This window comes from Diceros bicornis, unplaced genomic scaffold, assembly GCF_020826845.1.
Source record: "Diceros bicornis minor isolate mBicDic1 unplaced genomic scaffold, mDicBic1.mat.cur scaffold_73_ctg1, whole genome shotgun sequence".
NCBI classification, from domain to species: domain Eukaryota; kingdom Metazoa; phylum Chordata; class Mammalia; order Perissodactyla; family Rhinocerotidae; genus Diceros; species Diceros bicornis.
The window spans coordinates 671,192-688,564 of NW_026691615.1; the positions used below are offsets into that span (position 1 = coordinate 671,192).

Below are 17,373 nucleotides of genomic sequence, written 5' to 3' on the forward strand. Positions count from 1 at the left end.
TCGGCCCTCAGGACCCCAAGCTCTGGCACTTTGGGCCCCCACTCCCATCTTGAACTCAGGAAAGAGAGAGCAAGGCAGACTGACGAGAACTTTATTCACAGTTACAGGAACACAACACAGGGCGCAGGAAGGGATGGGGGGGTATTTGACGATGGTTTGAACCCAGCCGCCTGGCTCCCCCTCCTCAGTTCCACAGCCGAACCCCTGTACAACTCGGCTTCAATTCCTGAGACCCCTGCGGTATCGAGCATCTCAAAGGGCACCCCGCACTGTGTCCCGTGTCCAGGACCTTCCACTATGACCGGATCCTCATGATAACCCAGCGTCAGCCCGAGCAGGATTGAGGGCGGCGGGCTCACGGATGTCTGCTGTGTCCTCTGCCGGGCGGGCCCCTCACCTTGCAGGGGTGGCCGCCTGGCCCAGAAGCTCCAGGGGCACCAGGAACGGGTTCAGGGGACAGACCCCAGCTGTTTGCCAAGTGGGTCTCGGCTCGCTGGGCCTGGCATTCTCAGGGGCCTGGGGGGTGGCCTGGCCGGCCTCCTCTTGCCCCCTGGAGCCTGTCCCACCAGCCTCGGCCGCGGGCCCCAGGCTCCCACTGGTGGGGTCGGGCTGGGGGGCCGTCAGGCGCAGGTACGTATCCGCCAGATGTTCAACCAGGGCAGCGCAGGGCAGGCGGGGCAGCTCCTGGGGAAGCGCCATGAGCAGGTCGAGGACCACAGCTGACTCTAGTGACGGAGAGAGGGCAGAAGTGAGGGGAGGGCGGGGCTTGCTGCCCGGGCGCTCACCCAACAGCCCCCGGCCCCATTCCTCTCACCAGCTGCGGAAAGCTCAGGGCCCTGGCAGCTGCGGGAGATGGACGACAGGTACTTGTAGATCTTCTCAAAGTCGACGGTGAAGTCTCCCTCACCCAAGGGGCCGGCGAGGGATTCGCAGGGTGCCTCAGGGGCGGGGCCATGTGTCTTAGGGGCGGGGCAAGGGGTGGGACCAGGGGCCTTACAGGCGGGACCAGGAGCCTGAGGGGTGGGGCCAGGGGTCTTGGGGGCGGGACCATGGGCCTCATGGGCGGGGCCCGGGGTGGGACCAGGAGCCTCAGGAGTGGGGCCAGGCGCCTCGTGGGTGGGGCCAGGGGCCTCAGGGCCCGGGGCCTCCTGCCCTCCAGGGGCACTGACGAGCAGTAGCTTTCCACGGGCCTGCGTGGGCTTGGGGGGCCTGGAGTGCAGGAGGCTGATGGGCTCCGTGGCCGCGATGGTGAGCACCTGGCAGGCAGAGAGATCAGTGGGGAAAGGCGGAAGTCCTCCCACCTGCCACGCCACTGCCCTGCACTTACTGGGCCCTCCACCTCCACCTGCTCACAGAATCCTCCCTGCCACCCTGAGAAAGGATCACATCCAGGAGCTGGCCTCAGAAGCGGGGACACCGAGGCTCAGAGTGTCCAGGGACTGGCCAGAGGCACAGAGCTGGCAGGAAGAAGGGTCCATCTAGACTCCTAGGTATGGCCCTGTCTCCAGGACACCCCCGCCTGCCCGGGGATGGCTGTACCTGGGAGAAAGCCACAGTCAGGGCTTCCTCCAGCGGGCCTGTGATCTTCTCAGCCAGGTCCATCCACACCTAGGTGGGGCAACCAGAAGGTACACGGTCGGCCTGGGGATCAACCCTCAGGACCCCCCCAAGCCCTGCCCTCCTGGGGATCCTCTGACAAGGTTATCCCCCGCAACTTCTTGCCCTGACACACCTCGATGGGGGCCGGGGTCTGTGTTTCCCGGCGCCTTGGACCCTGGGGGCCACCTGGATGCACCCTCTGAATGGCCTCCCGGGCCACGCGGCCCTTGAGCTGCCGCAGGAAGTCCCGGATCTGGGGAGAGAGGAGGAGGCCGAACGGGCCCTCGGTAAGCCCGGAGCTGGGAGGAAGAAGCCAGAGCCCACTGCCTGCTCCAGGCCGGCCACTGCTCCCTAGCCTCCCGCTAGCCCCGTGTGAAGGGTCGCAGTGACTGCTCGGGGGTGGGGGGGGTGGTCTCAGGCCAAGGCCCCCAGTGTGACCAACTACCTAACAAGGATGTAAGGCCCAGGCCGGTTCTGGCTCCTCCCCGCTGCCAGGGCCACCCCCATGCGAAGTACCACCCTACTCCTTTCCTCGCTCCGTCCACTCCGCCCCATTGCCAGACTCGCAGTTCGACCTCATGCCCGCCTACTCCCGCTGCGCCTTCCGTCCTATCCGTGGCCTCCGCTCCCGCCACAGCCTTCCCTTAGCCTCTCACCACTGCCTCCTCCTCGCCTCGCCCCTCAGTCTCACGTAGGCCCCGCCCACTCCCCGCCTTCCTCCCAAGTTCGCCCCGCCCCTCAGCCTCACGTATACCCCGCCCACACTCCGCCCCCAAGCTCGCCCCGCCCACTCCCCGCCCCTTAGCCTTTGACACGCCCACATCACGCAGCCTTGTATCAGTCCCGTCCTCCTCCGGTGCTCATCCGGTTCCTCAGCCTCGCCCCCGCCTCGCGCATCCCAGGCCCCGCCCCCCCGCCCACCCCGGACACATCCTAGCCCCGCCTCCAGCCTCGCTCCCTCCTCGGGAGCCTCTCACCTCGGCCTCGCTCCGGCCCGGCAGCTCCCGCGCCAGCTCGGCGGCGTCCGGCTCCGGCTGGCCCCGCCGCGACTGCAGCAGTCGTAGCAGCTGCCGCTTCTCGCGGGCGCTCCAGGCCGCGGGGCCGGTCACCTCGCCCAGATAGCGCTCCGGGGCCGCTCGCCGCCGCTGCGGGGGCTTCATGCCGGCGACGGCAGCGTCGGAGCGCCGTTTCCCTGGTGGGCGGGGTTACGGCGGCCGCTGGGGCCAGAAAGCACCGCGCAGAGGCGGAAGCAGGTGGGGGCGTGGCGCTGCCTTTGCAGGCCGGGGGGAGCCGCCTTAACGGGAACCGGTGGGGAGACTGGCCTCGGAACCGAGGCCGGGCAAACGAGACCCCCGCCCGCATTTCATTTTCGTGCCCTCCTCCGTTCCTGGTCTAAGTCTTGTGAAACTCCTGTGTGCTTTGCTTCTCGAAGAAGGGTGGGGCCTGGCCGAAGGCAGCTGTCCAGTCGTAGCCAAGAGCCTGGGCTGGGGGGTCGACCAGCCCTGGGGACCCTGAGCAGGTGATTGAGCCATGCTGGCCTCAGTTTCCTCATCTGTAAAATGGAGCTAGTAGTCCCCCTCTTGTCTTTGCTCGGGGGAGGGAGGAGCTCGGGCAGGAGGCATTTAAGGAGCTCCCGAGTAGACAGAAAGGAGACCGGAGCAGAGGCCGGAGCTTGAGGCCCTAGAGAGGGCAGGGTCCGGGATCGCTGGGGGCAGGTGGGCCGCTGCAGGGGTGGAGGAAGGGGGCGGGGCCTACTTATAACTTAAGCTGGTGAGGTTGGTCCCTTTCTGTTTGGGACCAAACGCCCTTGGGTCTCCCCTGGCCCGAATCTGCACACGTGTACGTGGGCATATGAGCCCCGCCCCTCCGGTCAGGACCCCTTCCAGCCGAATCCCCCCAGTCCTTGTCCCAGGCCTCCGCTTCCTGCCCTCCAGCCCCGCGCCATGCGCACACCCAGACTTCAGAATTCAACAGGGCGGACCAGATGTTTATTTTGGGCCCAGGTGGGACGGTGGGAGGAGGGGCGAGAGGGGGCGCGGAGCAGGGATCGTGGTCCCATCGGGTCCGAGGTCGAGGGCAGCCTGTCCAGTCCTGGCGGGCCTGGTCCGAGGCCGTGGCTGGTGCGTCTCCGAGCCCTGCTGGGGGCGCGCCATCCCTGGGGGGCGGGGTGCGACCCAGGCTGAGCGAGGAAGAGGACACCACGTAGGCCAGCCCCTTCCCAGCAGATCATTGGCCTCCCCCATCAGTCTGTGTGCCGCGGGAGGGTGGGTGCTAGGTCTGAATCTCGAATGCTCCTCGCCTAGTGCCAGTGTCCGAGGTTTGAGGACCCCGCTTGCGACACAGAGCCCACAGTCGGCCGCGGGTCACGTACTGCCTGAGTTCGAATCCCAGCTCCACCAAATTTTGTGACCTTTGACAGGTTACCTACAGAGTGTCTCGTTTTTCTCATCTCTAATACGGGGATTATAATAGTATCTACCTGAAGGTTGTTATGAGGATTAAATTAGTTAAAATGCGTAACACATTCAGAACACCGGCTGGCACAGAGAAAGCGCTGTGAAGGGTCGTTATCATCGCCTTCCTCCTCCAGCTGTCCGTCCTACCGTCCTCAGGTTACTCCCTCCCCATCCCGCATCCCCCCACACACACTCACCTGCCTCACTGGGGCCTCCTGGGCTGGAGGCAGCTGGGCGAGGCTCTCGGGGGCGGGCCGGGGGGTGGGGGCGCTGGAAGGGAGAGGCAGGCTGCGGAGCAGTAGGGGTTGCTGCGCGCTGGGCCGGGGCAAGGGCGCCCCCTGGGGGCTGCTGAGGGCGTAGCGCAGGCGGCTCTATGGATGGTCAGGCCGGGCGGGCTGGGATCGCTGCGCCCCGGCGTCCAGACGCGCGGGAAGAGGCTGCGGGCCGGGCGGAGGTTGGTACCTGAGTGCGCGCAGACGAGGCCGACCCCGGCGGCCAGCGCGGCGCCCAGCACGAAGGCGGCCAACACCAGCGCCACCACCGGCGCGGGCTCCAGGGCCGCCGAGGCCGGCGCGGGAGGCTCAGGGCGCACGGCTCTGCCGGGGACGTTCTTGGGTGGCCCTGCGGGGAGTACAACGCTGACACTGGGCCCAGGCCCCAGGTGTCTTCCCCGTCCCCCCTTCCCCGGCCCCAGGGACCCCCGCGGAAGACGACTGTGCGCTCACGGGGGGGCGGCCGCGGCACGGTGACCACGATGGGCTGCGTCAGCGTGTGCAGGTGGGGGCTGTCGGCACCCGGGCTCTCGCCGCCGCCACTGCCGGCGCCCGCGCACGCCTCATCCTGAGGCAGACACTGCGGGGAGGCGGAGGCAGAGATGGCGACGTCAGGCCCCGGGATCCAGGATCCCAAGAGATCTGAGTGTCTAGCGCTCTTTGCTACCAGGAGTCCCACCACTAGACCCCTGGAAATCTGGCCCTTTGGGGGTCCCTCAGCCCAGCCCCTAAGGTATACAAGCAGTCAGCCTCCCGGCCCGCGAGGACCCCAAATTTCAGCCCCTGAAGGAGGTCACACGACCCGGCTCTTTGAGCACCTAACCTGTGAAGCCCAGAGATTCCTCCTCTTAGCGACCTTCTGCATCCAGCGCCCAGCCCTGGAGGGATCTCAGAGGCCCGCCCAAGGGACCCTAGAACCCTGCCCGTGAGGGAACTCAGCGCCCACTCCCTGTCTCCTGAGGAACCCTTGCGCAGAGCCCTACGGGCCCCTCGGGAATCCTTGCGCCCAGCCTCCAGCCTGAGAGAGACCCAGTGCCTACCCTCGGTTCCCAGGGACCCCTGTGCCCCGATCCCCAAACCCCAAGAGGTTCTTTCCTCAGATGCCAGAGGCATGTATGCCCAGCCCCGATAGGCCCTGGCGTCCAGATTCCCGGCCGTGCCCTCGCGCACCGTCGACGGCGGCGGCAGCGTCAGAGGTGCAGGCGCCCGGCGGGCTCCCCGGAGGCGGCGGCAGCGGCTCAGCTGGCAGTGCAGGAACTGCACGGAGGCGTTGAAGACCGGGCGCAGGAGGAAGCTGAAGCGCGCGGGGCGGGCGGCACCGGGGCGCGGCGGCGGCGGCGGCGGGAAGTTGACCGAAGAGTCGGCGGGGCAGCCCCCGCGCAGCAGCGCCAGGGCGGGCCCCGGGGCCGGGCGTGAGGATGGAGTCACCGAGCAGCGGTGCACGGCCAGGCCCCAGCGCGGGGAGGGACGGGCTAGGGCCGCCTGGGGGGCGAGGCCGCGGTCAGGATCGGCCGCCTCCACCTGCGCCCGCCCGGTCCCCGTGCGCCCCGCCTCCGCACCTGCACGAACACGCGGCTGTCGGCCGGGACCTCGAGCGGCCCCCCGCGGCGCGGAAAGGCGTCCTCCGCGTCCGACAGCTCCAGGCTGAAAAGGGGTCGGCGCAGCCAGGGCCCAGGCGCCGCGGGGAACGGGGGCGCTGGCGGGGAGAAAAGGCGGCACAGGAAGGACGCGCTGCCCCTTAGGCCCTCCGGCCAAGTTACCCAACTTCCTCGCCTCCTCTGCCTCCTTTGGAAAACGGGCGCAGTTGTGGCGGAGGATTCACCCATGCTCCGCTCCGCGCCCCCTTCAACGCGGGCGGGACGGCTGCCGTGATGCGCCCGCTGGAGACCCCGGGCACGTCACAGCCCAGCAGCTGAGGCTGGGCGCAAAGCTGTGCGGCCCCCGGAGGAGCCCCGGTTCCCGGACCTCGATTTCTCCACCCTCAGTGGGCGAGGACTCCCTGTCGGGGAGGGGTTGAGGGGCACCTGATGGTGGAGGGCCAGCCCGGGTGGCATCCGTGGTCCTCCCCTTCTGGATGCCCTGCAACCGAGAGGCCCCGGGCTGCAGCAGGGCCGGCTTGAGGGGATGGTGCGGGCCCCACCCTTTCCTATGTAAGGGGAGGGGAAGAGGGAAGGTGCTCTCGCCCAGCCCTTCTGGCCCAGCGCAAGCCCAGCCCGGCCCGGGCACCACGGACCGGGGCTTCTCTGCTGGTCCCGGTTCCTCACTCAGGCTGAGAGCAGCGGCAGCAAAGGGCAGAGGCACCGGGGAGCCCCCACAGGGGCGCACGAGCGCCCCCATGCACGCACAGCCAATCGTCTGCTTCAGGAGGCGCTCTGCTGGGGGCCTTGTCAAACGAGGTTCTCGAACATTCAGGATGGCCCACACACACATCTCCTAAGGCACTGGTACACCACTCCCCACAGCCCAGGGCCTCACCCTGGTTGCCAGGGACTTGGAAGAAGTTGGGGATCCAAGAGAACCTGGAAATAGGGGACAGAGGCAGACCCCGCCTCCCACCCACCTCGGCTCCCCCAGGTGGGGTGGACAGGAGGTCCAGTTGAGAAAGAGCCACACAGGAGCAGGAGCCTGACGTCTGTGTCCCCAGCCCCTACGTACCAGGCGGCCGACTGGGCAAGGCGGTCGTCCCGGGGAGCAGGCCCAACAGCAGGAACGTGGCACCCAGCATGCTGGACCGGCTGTGGCGAGTGTGCGGGGGGGCCGGTGGCAGAGGCGCCAGCCCAGGCAGCACCCGGCCCGGCAGGTGGGCAGGTGGCCCTGTCCTTGGCTCGGTGGCCACCCGGGAGGCAAGGAGCGGGGGCGGCGCACAGAGGGGCTGACATCAGAGCCGGCGCCCAAGGCCTGCAGGGGATTAAGGCCCCTCTCCCCGCCGGCCTGTAACTCCTGGGGGTGGAGGGAGCTCCCTCACACTGGCTGCTTGGTATCCGGCAAGTTACGACAAACACCACCTCCCAGCCCCAACCCTGCCTCAATTTCCCCTCGATGCAGAGGCCTCATCTGCCAGAACGGCGCCACTCCCCTAACCCCCCACCCCTCCAAGGTCAGGACGCCCTCCCACGTCCCACTGCCAGGCCCACGACACACCACAGACTCGGTGGAAGAAAAGGAAGGGGTTTATTCTCAAGCGTCTAAGGATTTACAAACCAGGGCGTTTCGTTTTAAAAACGGAGGGGGCAATACTGGCGGCCTGAGAGGGGGTCGTGGGTCGGTGGGCTGGGCCAGGCTGCCCCAGGCCCCCGCCTGCCCGCTCCGCCCTCTGCCTGGTCGAGAGGGATGGCTGGTGACTGGTGACAGAGGGGAAGACGTGGGAGAGGCAGGGGGCCGCAGAGGCTGCCCCGGCCTCCCACTTAACACTGAAGGGGGCAGGCGGACACACACTCACAAAACAAAAAATCAAGTCAAATAAAAATAAACCCAGGTAGCCAGGCTCAGGCCTGTGCGCCACCTTCTGGCTCCCCGCTCAGGCCCCTGGGACTGGGCCCGGCGACGGAGGGAGGGCAGGGCCAGGCCTGTCGGCCCCCCACCCTGCCCCATCCCCTCACAAAGGGGACTCGGGGCAAGAGGAGGTGGCTGTCCTCCCGGGGCCAGAGAGAAGATGACTTCGAGTACGTTTTCAATATGCGGCGTTTTGTGACTATCGTGAGTGAGAGGAGTCAGAGGATAGAGGCTACAGTGCGGCTAAGTCTAGATGCTTCGGCTACATCCAGCAAGGTGCCTCACCTTTGGTGCGGTTGGTTTTTGTGGGTTTTTTTTTTTTTTTTTTTTGTTATTTTGTTTGTTGTCCACTGGATTTGCATGCATGACCAACAAAAAGAAGACACACCCCTCCTGCTCTGGCTGCTGCAGAGGGCTGGGGGGCACATGGCCCTACCCCGGCCTGGAGGCCCCAGGCCCTCCAGGCGGGCTGGGGACCGGCCGGCCCTGGGTGAGTCGAGGGGTGCTCAGGGGCACCACGAGGGCATGACTGCCTCCGCACGCCCAGCCCTCGGCCTACCCGCCTCTGTCCCTGTCACACGTCCTCGAACCCCCGCCTCTACTCCATGCACCCTCCGTCCCTGCCTCCCCGGGTCCCCCGGCCCCACTCCTGCCATCTGTTTTCTCTGTTCCCTCCCTGCCGCACCGGCGCCTCCTGCTCTCCACCTCGCCCCGCGCCTGCCTTCCCTGAAGGCCACCCTGGGTGGCCACGGCCCCTTGGGCTCCCTCCACGCCCCCTGAGGTCCTCGACTCACCCCTCCAGCTGTGGCCAGTCTCCAGCCCCAAAGGAGGAGCAGCCCCCGGAGCCAGCCTTTGGGACCAGTCTCTCCAGCGCCGGGCCGACGAGGCGCAGCAGCCCAGGCCCCCCCGCTCAGCCCCCAGCCCCAGCCCCCCAGTGCCCGCAGGCGGGCGGGCGGGGGCTCCCCCCACAAGCAGCTCAACATGACTTTGGTAAAAGTTTCTGAAGGTACTGACGAACCCACGAGACAAGCTCTTCTCCTCCCCCCACCCCGGACACCCCACCAAGTACAATAAAATACAATAAACTCCAAAAAGGACCCCCTGAGATCAAAGAGAGAGAGAGAGACAGAGACCGGCCTGGGGCTGGCTGCCGTTGCGATGCCCAGCCCACCTTCCCATCCCCCGGCCAGGACGCCACTCAAGGGGTCCTGCCAACAGGGCGTGGAGTGGGGGTGGCGGGGGACGGGGTAGCAGAGCCTGGGCTCGGGCCAGGAGAGAGGCAGAGGCAGGGAGGGAGATGGGAAAGCCAGAGAGGTAGAGGGAGGTGACAGAGAGGGAGACGGGGACAGGGAGCGTGAGTGGGACAAGGCAGAGGGGACAGCAGAGGAGGGCGAGTGGGGGGAGGGGGGTACGGGCGGCTCTCTCCCAGCCCCTGGGGGCCGCCCCAGCCCAGAGGTTACGGCTGAATAAATATCGAGTCTGCTGGCGGCCTGCTGTCTTCCGTTCACAGTGTCTGTCGGGGGACGCACGGCCGGCTGACCCCAGGACGGGAAGGGCTGGGGCCTGGTGGGCCCGTCTGTCCACGGCTGGTGGGCAGGGAGTCGGGGGTGGCTCGGCGCCCCCCACTTTCTGTCCTCAGCCCTCGGCGGCCGTCCAGGTCCCAGGTCTCCCCTGGTGGGCAGCTGGGTGGCCGGGTGGGACGGGGGGGCCTGTGGCCACGCCCCCGGCCCCCGCAGGGCTGGCCGCCGCCACGTGGCTACCTGAAGAAGGGCAGGTGGTGCTGGCTCAGGACTCCGCTAGTCCGCGGCGACTCAGTCTTCGCCATGACGTCCTTGAACCAGGACGCCACGTCCACCTCCAGCGTCTCGTAGCGCTTGATGAAGCAGTGTTCCTGCGGGCCGAGGCGCGGCTTAGCTCAGGGTGGCTTCCCGGTGGCCTGCCAGGAGGGGGACGGGGCTGGGAAGGGCGAGAGGGCAAGTACTCACAAGTAGCTTATTATACTTTGGTCTCTTCCTGTGATCTTTAGTAAGGCTGGAGGGAGGGGGGGAAGAGAGGTGAGTGCCGGGGACGAGGGGCCGGCCAGGGCCCTCCCGCTGAGCCGGGGGTCTGCAGGATCCGCAGGAAGGAGCCGCTGCGTCCTTTGGCCCTGTGCCAACAGCCGGGAAGCCTGCCCCCAGTGACAGAAGGGCCTCCCACCTGGGACAGGAGCCTGAACTGGGTGGCCCGGTGCCGGTGGGAGAGGGGGTGGGTGCTCCCTGAGAGAGACATCCTGCACAATTTAGACATCCTGCATAACTCCACTCGCTGGTGCAGGGCACTCCGAGCCCCCAGCCCTGGGCACCTCTGCTGGTTCACATCCTCCCGTGGCGAAGCCCAGGGGCCACCCTGCCAAACACCCACGGGGCCAGCTGTCCCCTTGGGCCGAGTCTAAACCCAACTCATGGCCCCCAGGGCTCGGGCTCGGCGCCCGTCCGCAGCCCCCACTCACGAGCCCCTTCTCCCCCAAGGCTACACCACCCCCAACCCCGGGGTCCCCTCTCCAACCTCCCGGCCGCCCGGAGCGCCTCCCAGGGCGGAGGGCCGGGGCAGGGGCTGCTCACCAGTCTTTGACAAAGGACTGGAAGTCCCCTGAGAAGCCCATGTGGCCGGGCAGAAGCGGGGGCTCCTCCTGGAGGACTTTGGTGAGGACCTCGAAGTCCGTCTTGCAGTTCTTGTAGGGAAACTGGCCTGTGGCCAGCTCCACCTGGAGAGAGAGGGGCGGGCTGGACGGGCCGAGGGCAGCTCCTACCCTCCCTCGCGCCCCCTCCGGACCCTGAGAAGCCCTCGCTCCCAGCCCTCGACAACAGGAGCCCCAGCTCACCAGGGAGATGCCCAGACTCCACACGTCAGCCCGGATGTCGTAGTCTGGCTTGGTGGGGTCCGGCGGGTCGATGCGCTCAGGCTGCCAGCGGGAGAGGGGAGAGGGGAGAGGGTGTCCCCCTGCGGCTGGGCGGGTGCGCCGCCCGGGCCCCAGGCCCGCCCCCGGCGCTGCTGGGCCCCACTTACTGCCATGTAGGCGGCACAGCCGGCGCTCCGCGTCTTGGCCTTGGAGTCGACGAGGCGGCCGCTGATGCCGAAGTCGCACAGCTTGATCTGGCCCCGCTCGTCCAGCAGGATGTTGGAGGGCTTGACGTCTCGGTGGATCACGCCGTGCTTCTCCTTCAGGTAGAAGAGCGCCTTCACGATCTGCCGCGGGGACGACGGAGGGCACCGGTGAGGGGGGCCGGGGCCTGGGGGCCGCCCGCCCGGCCGCGCCCCTGCCCGGCCGCTCACCGCCACCGTCATCTTGCCCAGGATCCGCTCGGGGATGGGCCCCTGCATCCGCTTCTTGAGCTTCTCGGCGCACGTGCCCATGAGCTCCATGGCGATGAAGACATCCGTCTGCAGGGCAGCGGGCAGTGGCTGGGGGGGTGGCTGCGCCCTCCTGCCCACCCTAGACTGGCTCCAGTCCCGGGGGCGGGGGCGGGGGTGCTCGGAGCCTGGCAGGGAAGTCTCAGGGAGGGAGGAGGGCGTGGCTTCCGGGGGCCTGGGGGCCCTTGGGGTGGGGGGGGGGCTCACGTTGGTGATGAAGGTCCCGAAGCACTGCACGATGTAGGGGCAGTCGTGGCTCTTCAGCACCACGTCCAGGTCCATGAGGATCCGCTTGTTCTCCTCCTTGTTCCCCGAGCGCCGCATTTGCTGCACGGGACGGCGGGGAAGGGGGCCTCAGCACACAGGGCAGGGCCCACCTGGGGTAGGGGCGGGGAGGAGGGGCTCACCTTGACAGCGATGACGTGCCCTGTCTTCCGGAAGCGCATCTTCCACACCTGGCCGCAGGTGCCACTGCCCATCTCCCCCAGGTTCTCCAGGTCGTTGATTTCTGCCTGGTAGCGCTGCCGAGGAGAGCCAAGGCTGGGGGTCCACCAGGCGTCTGCCCCCTCCCCTCAAGGACCTACCCTGCTGAGGTCTGCCCGCACCCTGGGGGCCGAGGGAGGGGTGGTACCTGGCCCCCGATGGTCAGGTAGCCCGTCTGCTTCATGATCTCCTGCAGCTTCTGGTCAATCTCGATGCTGCGGGGACAGGGAGCAGGTGCTGGTGGAGGGGGGTCCTGAGGCCACCCCAGCCGCCTACACACAGGGGGTCTCACAGATTAAACCACCCTCCTTCCCACACTGACCTCTCGATTCCCCACTGGCCAGCCGGCCCCACACCGAGAGCTCACCTCTCCATGCTGCGGGGCGTGAACAAGGTTGACGGGAGGCCCAGCATCTGGCGGGGCCGGGCGGGGGGCGTGGGGTGCTGGGGGGAGCTCTCGGAGGACGGTGAGCGGCTGCCACCATCGTTGGCCAGCGGGAGCTGCAGGGCTGGGGGGGTGAGCATCGGGGGGGAGGGGTTAGCTCCCTACTGGCCCCAGCTCCAGGGCGGGCACTCGGGGACTCAGGACCCTCGTCCTCCCCTCCCTGGCATCCCTCAGGTAGACCAGCACTGCCCCCCGCCCCACTGGGCAGGAGGAGCTCCCCACCCCCAGACCACTCTTAGGGTGCCTTCTCCCGCCCCCGACCTGGAAGGAGAGAGAGTGGGCTGGTGGGGAGGGGTGGTCCCCAGAGGCTGAGGGCTTGTCCCCAAGTGTATGCAGACAGAGAAACGAGGCCTGGACGCTGACGGCGCCGCTCAGCCAGGCGGCCTCCCCGGTATGTCCCTCTCCTCCCCACCTCTGCCCAGGAAGCAGGCCCAGGGCCACAGTGCCCACACTCCGGCCCATGAAGGAGGGACCACCTGAGGATCAGCCTGGGCGCAGGCCCTGTGGGCAGCACTGAACTTGGCCCAACAGAGTGAAGCGGACACCCTGGGGAGACAGGGGGCGAGGGACCCAGGCTTCCGGCTGCCTCACTCCACGTTTTGTTCCAGCGTCACGGGGGCCACCCTCTGGCCAGTGGGCTCATGTGTGAGCCTCCTAGCCTGGCCTGCAGAGCTGGGGCCAACGGAGGCCAGGGCAGGACCCCAGGCTGGGCCTGTCTCCTTCGGGTGGGGGGGTCCAGGTAGCACAGCCCCTCTTGGGGCTGGCGGGCCTGGGGGGGTCAGGCACTGGGCCAGGCAAGGGGTCTGGTTCTTTCCAACAGCCTGCATGCGGACAGCTCGGGCATGCTCCAGGCAGGCAGGCAGGCAGCGGGCAGGCAGCGGAAACCCCGGGACGGGCAGGCCAGGCATTAGGGGATGGGAGGGTGGGAGACAGACAGACAGATGGGAGCCAAGACTTGGGGCCCGGCTGCCCAGAGGAGGCACCACAGAGATAGGCCAGAGAGGGGCCCAGGACAGGAGAGCAGGTTCCCTGAGGGACTAGCAGCCTCCCTGGCTGGGCTGGCTACCTGGTGGGGGAGACAGACAGCCCTCCACCGAACCCTCATACCCCAGAGGCCCTGGCACTCCACAAGGGGGTCCTGGCTGGGGAACACATTGGCTACAAGGTTCACCTGTCCACGGAGTGCGGGCCCGGGGCCAGCCCCTCAGCTGATGACCCCTCCTCTCTCTCCAGACCTCCTGCGAGGCCCACTTTTTCCTCCCACAGTTCTGCAGGCCCCTAGTGACATGGGCCCAGTGGTCTACCGGGAGAGACAAACATGCTTGACTTGCTGGCAGCCGGGCGCTCGCCTTGCCCTGTTGGCCCAGGACCCTGAGCGCAGCCAGAGCGAGGGGGCAGGTATACGAGCCTGGCCTGCAGTTCGAGAAGAGCTGCAGGTCTGGCTAGGGCTGGCGGGAGCAAAGGAAGAGCTCTGGGGACCCCGAGGACACGCACGGGCCCAGCGACCTCGCCTCCCGTGGCCCCTCCCTGCCGCTCCGGCCCCGCTTCCTACCGTCCCTGCTCCTCTGCTCCGACGGGGCCAAGACCAGAGGCCTAAGCCCTCTCTCTCTGGCTCGAGAGCCTCTGGAGACGCTGCCAGGTCCTCGCCCCCTGGGGGCATCTGGGCCCCTTTTCTGCCCTGTGCCGTCAGCTGTCTGGGTTGAAGACCACACCCCTACCCTCTCCACACCTCTCGGTGCCCTATGGGCCCCCTCCCTCGCACAGGCCGCCAGGCCCTCTGAGGGCTGCCCCGAAGCCTGGGGAACAGGCTCCGACGGGAGGGAGGCTTCCAGCCAGCCCCACAAATAGAAGCACATGGGGATCTGAGGGAGCTGGTGCGGGTGGCTAAGGTGGGGGACAGTGGAGATACATGAAGGCCCTGTGAACAGAGGTCACAGAGGTGGTGATGGGCCACACGGCTGGGTGGGAGGGCAGAGTGAGGGTGAGAGGCTGCACGAGAGAGAGAAAGAGACAGAGAGAATGACAACAAGAGAGGACACGGGGGCATGTGACCATCAGGAGCCACAGATGTACCAAGCTGTCAGCCTGACATGCACGCACGTGTGCACACACACACACACACACGGGGGCACAAACCCCCACACACGCAGACAGGCAGACGATACGCCACAGAGCCCCCAACAGAGCCAGCCCCTACCCCCCATCTTACACACACGCGCGCACACACACACACACACACACACACACACACAAGTGCCCTACCTAGTCCGACTTACACACAAAGACCACAGGCCAGGCCCCACACCAGTCTCTCAGGCGCACACACGTCCACGCACAGGCATGTCCTGCACTCATCCAATCCCAGACCTGCTGGGCCTCAGCGGGGCTGCTCCCTCTGCCTCCGATCACATGCCCCCCACCTCCCACGAGGCTCAAATCCCACCTTCTCCAGAGGCTCCCCGACCGCCCCTGCAGGACCCCAACCCTGCTCTGCTCTGCCTCTTCTCCGAGGCCCCGCTGCCTTCTCGGGGCTCCCTGACCGGGACGGGGCTCCTTGTTCATCGCCCTCGCCCAGTGGAGCAGCATCAGCCACACAAGGACAGGGACTCCGTCCCTTGTGCTCGCTGCTGTGTCCCCAGTGCCTAGAACAGGCCAGCACACAGGGGCCAGGAGTGTTTGCTGATTGTTGAAATGGATCAACAGGCCCAGGCCCCCTGCTGGCCCCACTTTCTCTCTTTCTTACTTATACACACACACACGCACGCATGCACACATGTGCCCCCTTGCAGGTGACAGACTCCCAGTCATCGAGGGAGCCCATCTGCTCCTGGAGGCCAAACCTGTGCCCGAGATGAAGGCAGGGGTGGGAGGTGACAGGACACAGAGGAAGGGGCCGAGCGGCCGGACGCTGACCGTGTGGAGGGGGGGAAAGTGAGAAACAGAGAGAGAGAGGAGATGCGCACGCGCACACACGCAGCGTGGGGGGTGGGGATGGCATTCTGCGGCTGGGGCAGCGGTTAGGTCAATGGTGCAGACGTCCAAGCAGCGATGATAAAAAGGCTGGTACCTGCTCGTTGGGACGGGGCAGGAGCAGGGCTTAGAGTGATCACAATAACTGGATGGGAAAAGGAAGAAAAAAAACAACACCACGATAAATCACAACAGAAACCACCGATCTGTCCAAAAGAAAAGAAATCAAATCATAACGAGGAGGAGGGGGAAGGGCGAGGCACCGAACTGCAGAGATGGGGAGAAACCGACAGAGATGGGAGGACCGGGAGGATGGGATGGAGCTGACACAGACACAGATGCCTGGAGGGGGGCTCCTCAGGGGCCTGCCCGCCGTGGGCCTCGCCATGCCTCGCTCTGCACCTGGGACGGCCACCCGCTAAGGCACCCCAGGCCCTGCAGCCCACTGTCCCGTCCACGCTGGGGCTGACGGTCGGGGGCAGCACGGCAGAGCCCAGGAGGGACCCTCCAGTCCTGGCCGGGCTTCCTGCCCCAGGTAGTGTCCAGGCCAGCATCGCCACCTCGGGGCTTTCTCTGGACCCCAACAGACCCCCCCCCACGGAGGAACCCACACCAACCCAGGTCAGAAAAGGGAGGGATGGAGAGTGGACCCTACACAGAGATGGTGGGGGGCAGGAAGTGGTTGGGATACCCAAATATGGGGGTGTCCTCCCCCTCCCATCAGGATGACCCCCACAAAGAGCTATATAAGCTACTTAGATTGGGTCACATCAGAAGGGATACAAAGGAGAGCACTTTACTGGGTTAAGAGAGACACAGAAAGCATGTGTGGGGGGCGCTGTTCATCAGGTCTGTGGGGACGGGGAAAATCAGATGCTCTCCAGCAGCGTGGATTTACGGAGGGGCTTCTGGAGACTAGATGAGCTCATGGGGATCCCAGGCCTGGTGTGGGTGTCAGAGGGACAGCTCTTGACTCCAGGTGACAAGATGACACAGAGGTAGGCCGTGAGATAGTGGGATCAGAAAGGAAGCACATGTGTGCTGGAATGCCTGGATATCATCACATGGGCCTCAGGTGTCCCCAGGCCAGGTGGGTGTGGAGGTGGGCATGCGGGGAAGGGGAAGTCACTAGAATCCAGGTGACCAAGTTGCCAGGCTGGGGGTTGGGTGTGTATTGTTGGAGGGATAAACAGAGTCACCAAGATGTTGGCAGAAAAATTAGAGAAACATGAGGCAGTCTAGTATATGTGGGTAGAGGGTGTGGAAGGGGGTTTGCTGAGCCCCCTGACAAGATCCCAGGCCGAGAAGGAGGGATCACGAAACACAGTCACAGAGAGAGAAGGGGAGAATCATCTGGTCAGAGGAATACAGGGGTTATATGCGGTCAAGTGACCTCAGGTGTCCCCAGGCCAGGTGTGCGTGTGTGTGAGTGTGAGCGGATCACCCGCTCAACCCGGATGACAAGGACCCAGGCGGGGAGAAGGGGTAGGAAACTCTTGACAATCACTGAGACGGCGAGAGTTGGATCATCTGGTCAAAAGGGATGCGGACGTGTTTGCGGGGAGCTGGAGGTGGTCATGGCGGCGTGGAGTAAGGGGGACACGGCTAGAGCAGGTGACAGAGGCTCCGAGGATCACGGTGATGGGGGCGGGTCACAGGTGGGGGGCTTCGCCTAGGGGTAACCAGGCTTCAAGCGCCGTAAGTGGGAACCCCCAGGCCGGAGGAGGGCCGCCCGGAGCCCGCGGTCCCCACGCCCCCCGGGTCACCGTGACCCTCTCCCCGCGAGCCGACAGCGGGGGGGCGGGAGGAGGAGCAAGAGCGCCCCGGAAGCGGGGGCGGGGCCTGGCGGCGGGGGCGGGGCCTCCGCGACGCGCGCCCCGCCCCGCCCGCCCCCTCCCCCACGCCGCCGTGCTTACTGGGCCTGGGCCGCTGGGGGCTGATATCCAGGTTGAGGTCGATCCTCCGCCGGGCCTCGCGGTTCTCCTGCTTCAGCTTTGCTTCCAGGCGGGACAGCTTCTGCTCCAGGGAGGACGCCGCCATCTTCCCCGCCGCCGCCGCGCACAGCCCGGCCGCCCGTCAGTCCGGCAGACAAACACCGCACTGCGCCTGCGCATGGATGACCCCGCCGAGCCGCCGTCTCGCCCCGCACGGCGCATGCCCGCGGCACGCACCCGCCCTTCCCTCGTGCGAACCTCCGCGCGTGCGTGCTTCGTCCCAGCCGGAGGGATGACGCCTCCTAGAGCTCGGGGCTGGCAACGTGCAACTC

The 17,373-nt window shown here is 66.8% G+C and overlaps 3 protein-coding genes across 5 annotated transcripts; all 3 read right to left on the reverse strand.

Moving 5' to 3' along the window:
- Positions 1 to 58: 58 nt before the first annotated feature.
- On the reverse strand, positions 59 to 2,789 carry SNAPC2 (small nuclear RNA activating complex polypeptide 2). Its single transcript, XM_058537886.1, has 5 exons — positions 2,577 to 2,789; positions 1,733 to 1,852; positions 1,540 to 1,608; positions 815 to 1,256; positions 59 to 725 (listed from the first exon to the last, which is right to left on the reverse strand). The coding sequence occupies exons 1-5, from the start codon at positions 2,757 to 2,759 to the stop codon at positions 394 to 396; spliced, it is 1,146 nt and encodes a 381-aa protein (XP_058393869.1). The 5' UTR covers positions 2,760 to 2,789; the 3' UTR covers positions 59 to 393.
- A 768-nt stretch (positions 2,790 to 3,557) lies between these two features.
- TGFBR3L (transforming growth factor beta receptor 3 like) lies at positions 3,558 to 7,052 on the reverse strand. The gene is made up of 8 exons (XM_058537889.1): positions 6,983 to 7,052; positions 5,887 to 6,023; positions 5,498 to 5,809; positions 5,125 to 5,133; positions 4,781 to 4,907; positions 4,518 to 4,676; positions 4,253 to 4,325; positions 3,558 to 3,754 (listed from the first exon to the last, which is right to left on the reverse strand). The coding sequence occupies exons 1-7, from the start codon at positions 7,050 to 7,052 to the stop codon at positions 4,258 to 4,260; spliced, it is 882 nt and encodes a 293-aa protein (XP_058393872.1). The 3' UTR covers positions 3,558 to 3,754; positions 4,253 to 4,257.
- Positions 7,053 to 7,479: 427 nt separating this feature from the next.
- On the reverse strand, positions 7,480 to 17,243 carry MAP2K7 (mitogen-activated protein kinase kinase 7). Of its 3 annotated transcripts, XM_058537883.1 has the most exons (12): positions 17,024 to 17,243; positions 15,205 to 15,252; positions 12,060 to 12,201; positions 11,841 to 11,907; positions 11,617 to 11,730; positions 11,417 to 11,536; positions 11,132 to 11,239; positions 10,865 to 11,044; positions 10,680 to 10,760; positions 10,420 to 10,562; positions 9,805 to 9,850; positions 7,480 to 9,710 (listed from the first exon to the last, which is right to left on the reverse strand). In XM_058537883.1, the coding sequence occupies exons 1-12, from the start codon at positions 17,145 to 17,147 to the stop codon at positions 9,576 to 9,578; spliced, it is 1,308 nt and encodes a 435-aa protein (XP_058393866.1). In that variant the 5' UTR covers positions 17,148 to 17,243; the 3' UTR covers positions 7,480 to 9,575. The 3 variants fall into 3 exon arrangements, with proteins under 3 accessions (XP_058393866.1, XP_058393867.1, XP_058393868.1); XM_058537884.1 differs by lacking the exon at positions 15,205 to 15,252; XM_058537885.1 differs by lacking the exon at positions 11,132 to 11,239.
- Positions 17,244 to 17,373: the final 130 nt, after the last annotated feature.